The 13135-nt window shown below is 25.1% G+C and overlaps 4 protein-coding genes and 1 long non-coding RNA gene across 7 annotated transcripts; 2 read left to right on the forward strand and 3 right to left on the reverse strand.

Moving 5' to 3' along the window:
- Positions 1-743: 743 nt before the first annotated feature.
- LOC113219266 lies at positions 744-2247 on the reverse strand. Its single transcript, XR_003306155.1, has 2 exons — positions 2122-2247; positions 744-2015 (listed from the first exon to the last, which is right to left on the reverse strand). It is a non-coding gene; the product is annotated as an uncharacterized LOC113219266 (long non-coding RNA).
- Positions 2232-3643, forward strand: CPF2 (cuticular protein CPF2). Of its 2 annotated transcripts, none has more exons than NM_001270832.1 (3): positions 2232-2298; positions 2463-2805; positions 3289-3643. In NM_001270832.1, exons 1-3 carry the CDS (start codon positions 2290-2292, stop codon positions 3453-3455), a joined length of 519 nt encoding a protein of 172 aa, NP_001257761.1. In that variant the 5' UTR covers positions 2232-2289; the 3' UTR covers positions 3456-3643. The 2 variants fall into 2 exon arrangements, with proteins under 2 accessions (NP_001257761.1, NP_001257762.1); NM_001270833.1 differs by having other exon boundaries at positions 2463-2646.
- Positions 3644-3731: 88 nt separating this feature from the next.
- CPF1 (cuticular protein CPF1) lies at positions 3732-4692 on the reverse strand. Its single transcript, NM_001270831.1, is given in 2 exon segments — positions 3732-4264; positions 4476-4692. Coding segments are annotated over 2 exon segments (405 nt in total). The 5' UTR covers positions 4488-4692; the 3' UTR covers positions 3732-3871.
- An 824-nt stretch (positions 4693-5516) lies between these two features.
- On the forward strand, positions 5517-11902 carry LOC726651 (Fanconi anemia group I protein). The gene is made up of 22 exons (XM_016916679.2): positions 5517-5594; positions 5660-5943; positions 6024-6191; positions 6291-6514; positions 6599-6795; positions 6873-7009; positions 7134-7354; positions 7454-7803; positions 7897-8029; positions 8098-8399; positions 8516-8710; positions 8826-8983; positions 9283-9444; positions 9542-9693; positions 9775-9980; positions 10145-10312; positions 10390-10564; positions 10645-10861; positions 10946-11018; positions 11115-11258; positions 11341-11439; positions 11519-11902. The coding sequence occupies exons 1-22, from the start codon at positions 5517-5519 to the stop codon at positions 11636-11638; spliced, it is 3963 nt and encodes a 1320-aa protein (XP_016772168.2). The 3' UTR covers positions 11639-11902.
- Positions 10416-12847, reverse strand: LOC726720 (U4/U6.U5 small nuclear ribonucleoprotein 27 kDa protein). Of its 2 annotated transcripts, XR_003306132.1 has the most exons (4): positions 12384-12847; positions 12151-12308; positions 11777-12081; positions 10416-10543 (listed from the first exon to the last, which is right to left on the reverse strand). XR_003306132.1 is itself a non-coding variant. In XM_016916678.2 (3 exons), the coding sequence occupies exons 1-3, from the start codon at positions 12500-12502 to the stop codon at positions 11885-11887; spliced, it is 474 nt and encodes a 157-aa protein (XP_016772167.1). In that variant the 5' UTR covers positions 12503-12847; the 3' UTR covers positions 11700-11884. The 2 variants fall into 2 exon arrangements, 1 of the variants encoding a protein (XP_016772167.1); XM_016916678.2 differs by lacking the exon at positions 10416-10543 and having other exon boundaries at positions 11700-12081.
- Positions 12848-13135: the final 288 nt, after the last annotated feature.

A 13135-nucleotide genomic window follows, 5' to 3' on the forward strand; every position in this document is an offset into this window, starting at 1 on the left:
TATCCTTAGTAGTATGCTTATTTCATAGTTAGATATAATATTTATACTGATTTTTTCTTTCTTTCTTTTTTCTCTTTATAATTATTATTATTGTTAAGAAAATTATTTATATAGTAAACGATTCTTATGAATTAAAGCTATTCTATTATAATTATATTAATATTTAGGAATAAAAAGAGAACTATCCTTGTATTGCAAACGAGTAGATATATCCTGAACGGTACAACAAATGATGAAAAGACAAGATATAAAAATTATTTTTATGAAACCTATTGTATACGGTCTTTAATTATTTGAAATTTTTATTTAATTTTTTTAATTCTTAGAAAAAATGAAAGAGTAAAAAAGAAAAAACTGATATATATATATATATATATATATATATGTATATATATATATATATATATATATATATATGTATATATATATATCAGCTTTTTCTTTATATATATATCATGTATGTTTATGTATTATTTTTTATATTTATGAAAAAAAAATTGATTATAGTTCAAAAACTAATCTAAAAAAATTAATTAAATTAAATAATAACGCGCGATATATTAAAAATTATGAATATTTTAAAAATTATGGTATAATTAAGTGATTATATTTATGAATCATGATCGCTTAGACATTTGTAAAAATATTTTTATTATTAATTACATTTTAATTTAAGAAGCTATAATATTAATTAATTTATTATATTAACGTATTATATAGCGCAGTTACTAATGATTTTGGCATATTTTTTTTTTCCGACATTCCTACAGCTACATCATAAGATAGAGAATCGCTAAATGATTCTTTACTTTACGTACAATCAAATTTATACATATATATAACGGGTATAATGATCTATTATAGAAATTATTTAGAATGTTATTCTAATACAACCAATCAATGAATTATAAGTTTGTGCTATTAATAAGATATTATTCAGAATAAAATGTAGAAACATATCGATGTATTATATTTTATTTTATAGAAAAATAATAAATAAATGAAATCTATTATATCGAAAGTTTTTTAATAATGAATCTATTGAAACGATTAATTATGTTTCCTTATATCCCATATCTTTGAATATTACATTTATGTATATTATTATATTTATGTTTGATGAAAATACATGATATTTATTAATTTCAATCATTTATCTATCAGAAATTTTAAATAAAAAGAATCAAATAATTTAATAATTTCTAAAGAAATCTTTAAAGAAACAAGAATGAAGAAAGCATTTTGATGACGTTAGCTTACAGCAATTATAACATATATGAACGCTTCTTCGCCTCCGGCGATACTTATGAAATCTTAGTTGTTGGCTGTGTTCATACTGTTACACTTTGCCAATGTCAATTGCATAATAACTGTAACCAACAAAGATAGTCCGATTACGTTCCCGTTCACTTGGTAACTTGTATTCATTCTTTCCCTCTCTTATTGGTTTCTTCCCTCCTCCCCGTCTTTTTTTGTCATTTTTGATTATTCGAAAAAAGTTTTTTCTAATTTTCTCAAATTATTATTTGCAAACAAATAACAACTTTATAATCTCAAAACAATTTATTCACATACTTATATCAATCCATGAATCAATCCATGATTATTTAAAAATTTTTTCAAGAATTTATTAATATTTTATTATATCTTTGTAAATATATATATATATCTATCAAATATATGATTCTACAATTCTTTACACGATGGCTAAACTGTAATTCTAGTATACCTGAATACCGAGGCATATTGGTTGCAATATGAGATATACCGATATTGAGTAATTGCAGAATATCTATCTGTTTCTTTTACTTTTCAATCGTTGGTATACATTTACACGTGGATGTTGTAATATACATTTAAATGATACGAAATTCAGCCTATTTGATCATTTTTTGGTTCCATTATTCTTCGTATTCGATATTGCTTTGCTTTTTCAATTTCAATTCTTTTTACATGTCCTTCAAACAAAATGTACATCTCCTTTCGAGAAAACCAGAGTGCACCAGATCTGCAACCTGTTAATAAATTTTTGCGATATCAAATTTGTTCTAGCTATATGTATATATATATATATGTGATGCAATGTGTCGGCTCGTTACAAGTATTTGCTATACAATATACCTGTCTTTGGTCGACACTTGATACCAAGTTTTCGGAGAAAAAATGGTTCAAGTCAACTATCTAACTTACAAGAGCTTGCGTATAAATAGACTGACAGATTTATTAGATGCATTCAATTAGTTTGTCGCTTCCAAACGGTGAAGAAAGCAGGCGCTACCTATCGTCATCATGTTTAGAGTAAGTAAAAGTGTAAATAAGATATATATTATAATTACTTATCACGATTGAAACGAAAATTTCTCCCGTTGAATAAAATCATCATCGTTGAAAAAGAAGGAGGGGAGAGAAAGCGAACAAAGAGGGAGGGAGAATGTTGAAAAAAAATTTTTTCTTCTTTTCAGTTTTTGGTTATCTGCGGTTGTTTGCTGGCGGTTGGGCAAGCTGGCGTAATTGGAGGCAGTTTGCTCGCAGCCGCGCCTGCAGCGGTTGCAGTCCAGCCAGCAGCAGCGGCGGCAACCCTTCCATTGTCTACAGCCACGCTCGCGGTACCGACTATCGCAACGTCCACCTCCAATGTGATACGGGGTATCGGTAATTTAGGTGCCATATCGGCCTATGCGAAGAGCATAGACACGCCGTTCAGTAGCGTCAGGAAAGCGGACGTGCGCGTTAACAATCCTGGAATCGTGACGGCCACTGCTGTACCCGCCCCCGTAGTTGCGGTCGCAAATACCGCTATTGCAGGTACCTGATTACCAGGGGTGCCAATTTATTTTCTTTAATATCCTAACTTAACCTATATATATATATATATATATTGCTGGATAAAATATCGATGTATCGCTACATCTTTACATCATTTTTTTTTAATGTTTCTAATCAAATGTCACACAATGAATCGAATCGATAACGTCATGAATACATTTTCTTCATGCATTAGTATGGATAGTTTCGTTAGTCCGCTTTTCTCACGTTCCATTTTCTACTATATCGATTGCTTCAATCCCTTTATTCATTTCATCTTTTCTTTTCAATTTTCATTTCTTTCTTATTATCGTTAGACATACCATGCTTTGACGTACGAATAATATTTTGTACATATCTCGTGCGTGCTAATCTTAATTTAACGAACAGATATATAAATTCAATTTTTTTTCTTCTTTGATTTAATTGTTAAAATTGTTGAATTTCGATTACAAGCGGATTTTGCAAATTTTTGATTTTCAGCTCCAGTGGCTACAGCTGCTGTTGCCGCTCCTACGACACTTCTCACGCCTGGATTGACAACCGCAATCGCAGCTGCACCCGCTGCTATCACTACCGGTTTAGCGGCCGCCCCTCTAGGACTTAATGGTATAGCCTTGAATGGGATAGGAGCCGTCAAGGTCCTCTAAGGTCTACGCTTGAATTTGTATTACGAGAGCGATAATTCGATTGAAACTCGATGTTTTTACCATTATCGACCATGAGATGCATTCGAACGTTTGTATCGAATCGGAATCGTCGTTACAATTCAAACGATCTTCTTTGTCACAGAATGTAATAATAATCGATTATTCAATAAATGTACAATCGTTATTCTATACTGAGCCTACTGAATTGACACATTAGCAAACATTTGGAATTTTAGGATGTTTGAAAAAAAAAAAGGAAAGAAAAATAAGACTATCACACTTCAATGTGTATTGTATTTAATAAATAAAAATAGAGTAAAAATATACCGTATAAATCATAATGATAAGTAGAAGAATCGAATTGTCGTATTAAAAAATTGGCATTAACGATCTAAGAAATTCGGGGGAACGAACGGTTACCATGCGTAAGAGACACCGATGGGACTGGTGTAGGCCATGTGTGAAACAGCTACTGCCGGGGAGTAAGCGACACCAAGAAGCGTGCTTGGTTGAGCAGCAGCAGCTAATGGTGCTGCCAGGGGTGCTGCATGCGTTGCCGCGTATGCTATTGGAGCAGCATGCGCATAAATCGCTGGATTTGTTACACGAATATCAGATTTGCTAGTGCTAGAAAATGGTGTGGAGATTGTTTTTGACTGAGTCGCAATTTGTGCCAAATTTCCTGTGCTACGAAGTATATTGTCAGATGTTGATGTTAAAGCCGCAGTTGTCAAAGAATATTGTCCAGTTGCTTCTGGCAGTAATACTCCTGCATTGCACATTGCCAGAGCACAAGCGAGTACTATGATCTGAGAAAAAGAAACGAAACTATTATATTTAAGACTATTATAGTTTCATACAATTTTTTTTCTCTATTTTCTTTTCTTATTTTTAAATATATATATGATACATATATATTTTATATATTTCATAATATATGTATATACATTTTACAGAAACATATAAAATAAGATTCAACATTATTTATTAAAACTATAGTATATATTTTACATCGCTTACCTTTGAGAACATTGTGAGTCAGGCAGATTTTGATCGATTCTTCAACAATGTATGAGAGCAAATGTGTGCTGATCCTTTCGTAGCCGAAATCTTATATAGTCGAACCAACTGAAATCAGGTGGGGTACAAGGGCGTGTTTCGAACGAGTACCAAAAAATACTTTCGCCATAAGAACATGTAACCGTTTGTGTGCTTTCCTTTGCCACACCCGATTCTCTTTTTTTTTTTTTTGTTCTCCCTTTCAATAATATCGTTAATTTATCTCCTCCGACCTTGGACTAAAAATCCAAATTCGTCGAGTCTGATTACTGTCACAGAAAAAAACGATTTTACACTTTTACTTTCTTGCTAAAATTTTTATTGGTATAATATTTTTATTGTAAATAATAACATATATATTATTAATAATTAATATTTTTGCTTTGAAAATATTTTATTTATTTCAGATGAAATTTTTTATCATTATTTTATAATGATAAATAAAAATATGATATAAATATACATCATCTTCATATTTTTTGCATAATATATATTAAAACAATTTTTCTCAAATACTTTAACAAAGAATTACGACATATTTAAAAATCAAATTCAAAGAACTTTAAAACTTGTATATATATATTATAGTATTTATATTCTGTGTGTATATATATATATTATTAACATTAAATAATTGTTAAAATTGTTAAATAAAATTGTTAAATAAAATTTTTAAATATATTACTCATTGAAAATTATTAATTTTTAATAATTATAGAAAATTCTTAATTGTTTCCCGCCTTTTTTTGCTTTTTTATCATCAAATAATTCTGTGATGTTTGTTTGAAACGACATCTAGAGATGCGGCATCTAAGAGATTCGATAAACTTAAAATAAGTTTATGAATGCATATGCATTTGTATATACGAAAAGAAAAAATAGTGTAGTCTTTTAATTAAATAAAAAAGAAAAAAATTAAATATTGTTTAAATTATTTTAAACAATATTAGAAACAGAAAATAAATAAAAACATAAAGTGAATCCAAATAAAAATATCGAAATATGTATCATCGTTTTAAAAATTTACGAGATGATCAATTAAAATTGCGCGCATTTGTTAAAGATTTAAATAAAGAAGAGGTAATTATAAAAATTATATTTTAAACAAAATGAGAATATTCGAGCTTAAAAAATAATTTCAACAGCTTATACAACTAATAGAAAACATTATTTGTCAATTGGATGCTACGAAAATATTAGATGATCTTTTCCAAGCATTTTGTGATTCTGATGAGAGTCAATTAAAACAACGAAAACTTATCGAATATATATTAAAGAGTTTGGGAAAAGCTAATTTATCTACAGGACAAGCAAATACGATAATTAATTGGATAATTGCTGATTTTCCAAGATATTCGAAACAACATCTTGTCAAATTGGTCGAGTTTTGTGTTAAAAATATTTGCAATAATGCTGATGAATTGCAGAGGTAAAACAATTTATATTTTTTTATTATTCTTTTCTTGATCCTTTTTGATATATTTTTTAACACTATCTTTTTTTTTACAGTTGGAAAGATATATTACCTGCTTTATTTGAAACATTGGAAAATGAAAAATATATTGTTCATGCAGATACTGAAGTGTCAGGAATTGAATATAAAACATTAATTGTTAAAAATATATGTAATTATGATTGGAATGTTAATCTTTTACCATCTTTGGCAAAAATGTTTGGGTATATGATTTTTTTATCATTAAACTTTATAAAATTTGTATATATATATGTATAAAATTTTAAAAATTTAAAAATTATCTAAATTTTTTTTATGTAAAGGGATATGGCATTAGATAAGATAAGTCGTAATGAAGTTTTGAAAACATTATGTTCTGCTCTTCCAAATCTTCCTCTGGATCAAGTACCTTCTTTCACATATCAAACATTAAAATTATGCACAAATCAAGATAATCAAAAACTTTTGAGTGCCTTATCTAAATATTTTAATTTGTATTATTCTAGAGCCAATTTAGGTGACAATGTAGATAATTTTGAAAGTATAGGTATGTAAACAAAAATAATTAAATTCATATATTTATTATATAATATTTTTATTACTATTCTTTTCTAAATATATATATTTGCAGATATAATTAATTTGAAAGAGATACAAGACATTGAAAGCACTGTTTTATATCATATATATCAAGCTACACAATTAAATCATGAAAATATGAAAGATTTTATTCGTTTCCTTAAACATGTGTCTTATGCTCCAGAATATATATTACAATCATTTATACTTTGTGTTTTAATGTCAGTTTCTGATATATATGAAGATCAGGTATCATAATTTTTAACATATAATTAAGAATTTTATTCTAATCTATTTTAATGTAAAAAAAACAATATGTTTGATAGATTTTTGAAATATTAAGATTGGCTATTGTCCACAATACTTTTGAGAAAGAAAAGCGACAAAATAGTGCATGGTTAAGGCAACTTTTACCTTCTCCTTGCAATATACTTGACATTATTCAACAAGTGATTGATAGCAGGTCAATTCAATTTAATGTTATTTAATTAATATTATTAATCAATATTTTTTTTTATATTTTAAATTATATATATATATTTTTTTATACTTCTAATATTAATTATAATCATTTAATTATTTTATAGCAATAAAGAACGTCATTTAATATTAAAGGGACTTACTAATTTAGCTTTTACACTAATGGGTGCTGATCAAAAATCAAAAAATAATGCAACAGCTATGTGGTGTATAGGATCTGAAATAATACGAGAAATAATTAAAAAACGTCATGAAACAATTCCTATTGTATTACAAGAATTAATTAATAAAATAGTAGCAGGAAATATGCCAACAGTACACTATACAGGTAGAAAGTTATTACAAAATACAACAATATTTGTATTTGTATATAATAAAACTGCATCAAATATTATTTATTATCGTAATAAAAAGAAATATTTTCTAGATTGTTTAAAATATATGTGTCGTGAATTGTCAATGATTGTTTTGGAGCATCAAACTATGATTATGATCATTCTTGAACGATTGTTACTTTTACAACCTATAGTTGCTACTCAAGTTTTATATGCTATTTTTCCATTAATACCTATTTCACCTAATGTACGAGAAAATCTTTTATTAACTTTAAGAAAAGCTCTTTACAGAAAAGGCACATCAAAGCGACAAATGGCAGTTACAGGATTTATTGAGATGTTAAAATATAAAAAAATGCATTCTCAATATAATTTTAGATTGAGTCAACTTAATTCTTTCGATTACACAAGTAGTTCTAATTCTAGATCAACATTAACTCAAGTATGTATATCTAAAAATTTTAAATGAAAATAAGATTATTAATTTATTGATTTTAATAATAAAAATATAATCATTTTTAATTCTACAATTTAGGTGACTTTGGAATATAATTCACAACCAGAAAAATCACTTACAGAATATGGTAAAACTTTATGTTATGAAATATTGGATATATTAAAAAAAAGTTTTACTTACGAATTTGAAGTTAGATTACATTTATATGAAGGTAAAAAAGATTTATTTAAATGATCAATGAAAAACTTCTTATTTTCATAAATAATATTATATTTTTAGGTTTATATAATAGTGCAATCAAAAATCCTGAAATAGTAGAAATTATATTAGATATGCTTTTTTCACATTTGAATCTTTATCTTCATGATAATATCTTACCTCCTGTGAAATTAGAATTATGTACAGATATTCATGGTATTGATATAGTTATGCAAGAACCTATTGCTCAATTGATATTTGCATTACAAAAAATATATATTAATACAATTACAAAGAATTCAAGTATTTTTGAAAAAATATATAATATTTTGGAATCATTATGTAAAAAAATGGCAATTATAGAATTAGAACATTTAAATTTGGTAATTAAAATTTCAATATAACAAAATATGTTAATATATTAATATGTTATGTATTAATATATTATATTAATATGTAATATATATTAATGTTAATATAAAAATAAATATTATTTTAGGAACATAGAACTGATTTTTTTCATGGAGAATCAAAATCACAGGTAAAACTAAAAAACCTTAGCATGGCTATTGAGATTTGTGAAGCTTTAATAGCATTTAGAATTGGTGAATGGTCAAAAGGGAATGATAAAGTCTTGGATAATATCAATGATTTATTTAAAGCATATACACGTTTGGTAGATTTTATTAAAATGGTAAAATGATTAATATATTTCATTATTACATTTTATTTATATTATATTATATATATTAAATATATATAAATACTATTATATATTAAAATGTATTAAAATTACATAAATTTTTTAGCAATCTACAAAAATGAAAAAAATTGATAATGGTAAAAATAAGAAGGATAAAGATGTCAATAATACAACTAAAAAATCTATTAAATCAAATAATATAAAAATTCCAAATACTATTATGGATTTAGATGTGATCCGTCAAAGTTTGTTACTTTTATTTTCGTAAGTATAATAATTGAGTGAATATTATTAACATAATATTATTAAATCATTCTAAACATTTCCACGGTTTTAAATTATTACAGAAATATTTTTATGTAAAATTCCAATATCAGAAATATTTTTTTATTCAAATGTTATCTTTAATAAAATAAAAGTCGAATAATATTATAAAAATATAATTATGATATTTAAATTATTATTGCATCTAAAATTGTTAATTATTGAATTATTATCATTGAATTGTGGAAATTTTTAGAATGTATAGTACAGTAAATTTAATTGCAATAATTCATAAACAGACAATCAACTCAAAATGATGATATACTTCGAAAAAATCATAATTTTTGTTATTATATATTACAAATATGTGAACAACTTTTACAACGGATAAAACTATCTATAAAAGACATTTCTCAATCGCAAAATCATCGATATCTAAATACATATATTGATATTGGAAAGTAAGTTTAAAACAAAAAGATAATGTTTAATATTAAATATTTTGAATTTCATTTTTTTATATTAATTAATAATAATGAAAATATTTTTATTGTTTAGATTGCTTTATAAACATTTCATACAAAATATAATTGATGCTCTTACAAATGATGCACAAGTAACTATACTAGCTTTGCAATGTTTCAAAGAAATCTCTTATTGTGTATGTACATTATTATCATTCGAGTTACAAACATTTCTCAATTCAATTTGTATGTATTTAAATAATAATTTATTTTATGATAATGTAATTTATTGATAATTTTTTGTATAATTTTATTTATATTTTACAGTTGAAATACAATCTAAGAAAGATTCAATATCTAAAGATATTAATTTTCAATTAGAAGAAATTATTTTTTCATTAAAAGAACATTTGGAAAAGTTTCTTACAGAAGATATGAATGAAGATGAGAAGAAGAAAGTATCATGTTTATTATTAGAAATAATGGAACAATACATGTATAAAATTAATTTTGAAAATTATAATTCTGATAAGGTTGGTGTATTGTCTTTCATAAAAATGATTTCATTTCTATAGGAATATATTAAAATATAAAAATTATTATAACTATAAAAAATTAATTTTCAATTAATTAGAAAAAGAAATTATTTTTTAAGTATAATTTTTTATTTCTATATATATTTTTTTTTTCATAAAAGATGTTAAAATGTGTAAAAAAAATGATTCAAATAGAAAATATTCAAAGTTCTGTTGTTCCTGCAATCTTGCAATTTTTTTTACATTTAGAAGAACATACACAAGAGTATGGAGAAACGATAAATGAAATTTGTATGGAATTATGTGAAAAAGTTGGAAGTATTGATGGTGTAAGTAATATTTTTTATTTTACAATATTCAAAATTTTTTTATGTTTCACACTGATTTTTATTTTTATCAAATATAGACTGAGTTAATAATGAATAGAATATATAAAATTATACGCGAAGATACTATATTACAAATTTATACTATATTAAATAGTCACATTAAACAAAAGTTGGATAATGCTTCATGGTTGTTGATGCGATTAAAAGCAGAAGACATCATAATTCGAGCACCTGGAACAATTGATGAAGTATGTAAGTATAAATTTGAAATATCAAATAAAAATTTTACAGCAAAATATAAAATTACTTTAATTTAAAAATTATTTTAACAGTGAATAATAATTTAAAAGAAAAGGAACGAAATTTATGTAAACAATTATCCTATCTTGCTCAAGTACTTCAAACATTAGCCAATATATCAATTGAATCAAGTTCATGTATTGATAATACTTTTAAAAATTTGCAGTATTTGTATCATTTACTTGGAAACCTTACAAAATATTTTTACACAAAATCAAATATTCAAAATGCAGCATTCCAAGCAGTTAAGTATGTACTGCATATATATTATTTTACATAAGTAAGAATTTATATATTATTGAAATTGAGTTTCTTATTGTATAATAATTATAGATTCATTCAACTGGTACAATTAGCTGGTAAACCATTAAAATCTACTTTTTATAATTTAGTAACATATGTAGAGGTATGTTTTTGTTTTTGTTTTTTACTTTATAAATTTTTTATCAATAATATTAATAGTATTATTAATAGTATATTTATTTTTGTCAAAAAAAATCAGGAAAATCAAAATAAATTACAATCAAAATTTGACTCTTATGCACAAAGAAATAAAATTTTAAAAGAAACTAAAATAATACCTCGCGTAGTATATGAAATTGAACAATTTAATAAAGAAATATTATTACTTGGCAAAAGAACGGGTGTAAGTATTAAATCAAAGTATTAAATAGTTTATTCATTCATTCACTTTGTATTCATATGAATTCAATGGTTTATATGATTAGATACCATTAGAAAATTACATGAAACACAGCATAACTAGAGATTTTAGAATAAAAAATCCAGAATTGGTAGAAGGACTTGAAAAAATGGATACAAGTTTGGTAATATCAGTTAACAAAGAATATATAATATATTAATTTTTTTAAAAATATTCTAAAATATTTTTAATTTTCAATTTAGCTTGCTTCATCAAGTCCAGAAAACTCTGAAAATGAAAATCCTATTTCAAATACAGATGATATCAGCGACAACGACGATAATACAATACCTTCAAAAAAACGATGTAGAACAGAAGATTGAAATATTCTTATTTAAAATTTGGGTTAAAAGATATATATAAAAAAAAAAAAAGAAACAAAAATTAAACATATTTTGTTTTTAGATTCACTTTTTTCTGTATGATATATTATGTTTACTTATATGAATTATTTTCTGTACCATTTGCACATCCTATTGTTCTAATCAGGCTCACTAAACAATGGAACTCGTACGAATTGTAAAGAATTTGAAATTGTATTGTTTATGGAATTGTCATATTTATAAAATTTATGCTACAAAATCCAATGGTCTATTGAATCCTCCTTTTCTGTTCATGTATTGTCTATACTTTCTTTTAAGAATAACATGTACAGCTCCCACATCATTTCCTTCAACTTTTTTGCCCTTAGTAGTATCAAAACCACAAAAACCCATTATTCTCATCATTTCTTGTTCTTCTGGTGTTTTTCCTTGAAGATCAGCTTCTGTAAAATATTTATTTAAAAAATTAGATCTTTTCAAATTCAAATTTTTTTAATATTAAATCTATATACCTGTAATAACAGGACGTTCTGTTGTAGGTTTTAATTTGGGTTTAGGCCTATCTCTTTCTCTTGATCTAGATCTACTATATGAACGTCTGTGCCTATCTCGTTCACGGTCACGATCCCTTTCTCTTTCTCTCGATTTTACTCGATCCCGTTCAACAGATCTAAATGATTTCAAATTTATATTATCATTTAATTTTTTACATAATTTGAATCTATAATAAGTTATAGAAAAATACCTTCGTCTTCTTTCACGAGAATGTCTTCTTCTTCTATCTCTATCTCGTTCGCGTTCCCGATCTCGATCTCGAGATCGATCTCTTCTTCTTCCTGGAGAAGGTGAACGACTACGTCCCATAGTACGTGTTGTTTATAATTGAGATAATAATAATATAACAAGAATTATTGAATGTATATACATATAAAGTACATATGTTTTTATATTTAAGTATTCAAAATACTTTTTATTGGATATGTGGTTAATAAAATTAAAAGGTTATGTTTACAAACACTAAATATGTATGTTTAACAGTTATATTATGTTATTAATATTTTTATTTAATTTCTTTGTACCATACACAAAATGAATATGATTCTATAATTATAATACTATAATATATAATAATAGAAATCAATTGAAAATAGGTAATTTTGTAGTAACAGGCAACTACATGTCTTTTTCAATGGGTACGTATGTATCTCTAAAGTAATCAACATAATGCTCGTATTTATAATTGTTTCAAAATTTCAATATTTAATTACGCTTAATAATTTTAACTTAATAATTATCTAAATCACGAAGAATTTCTATCAAAAAATTATTTATTTAATGAAATTAATATTATTCGATTAAATCAATAAGAATCAAGCTAAGAAATATCTTATTTGTATATTTGAATAATTTTATTTGAATAATTATTTGTACTTAAAATATTAACAAGAAAAATCAGTTATTGATAGTCATTAACGCTTTGCAATTGGAAAAATCTAT

The sequence above is a fragment of the Apis mellifera genome, linkage group LG15 (assembly GCF_003254395.2).
Source record: "Apis mellifera strain DH4 linkage group LG15, Amel_HAv3.1, whole genome shotgun sequence".
In the NCBI taxonomy this organism is placed as follows: Eukaryota; Metazoa; Arthropoda; class Insecta; order Hymenoptera; family Apidae; genus Apis; species Apis mellifera.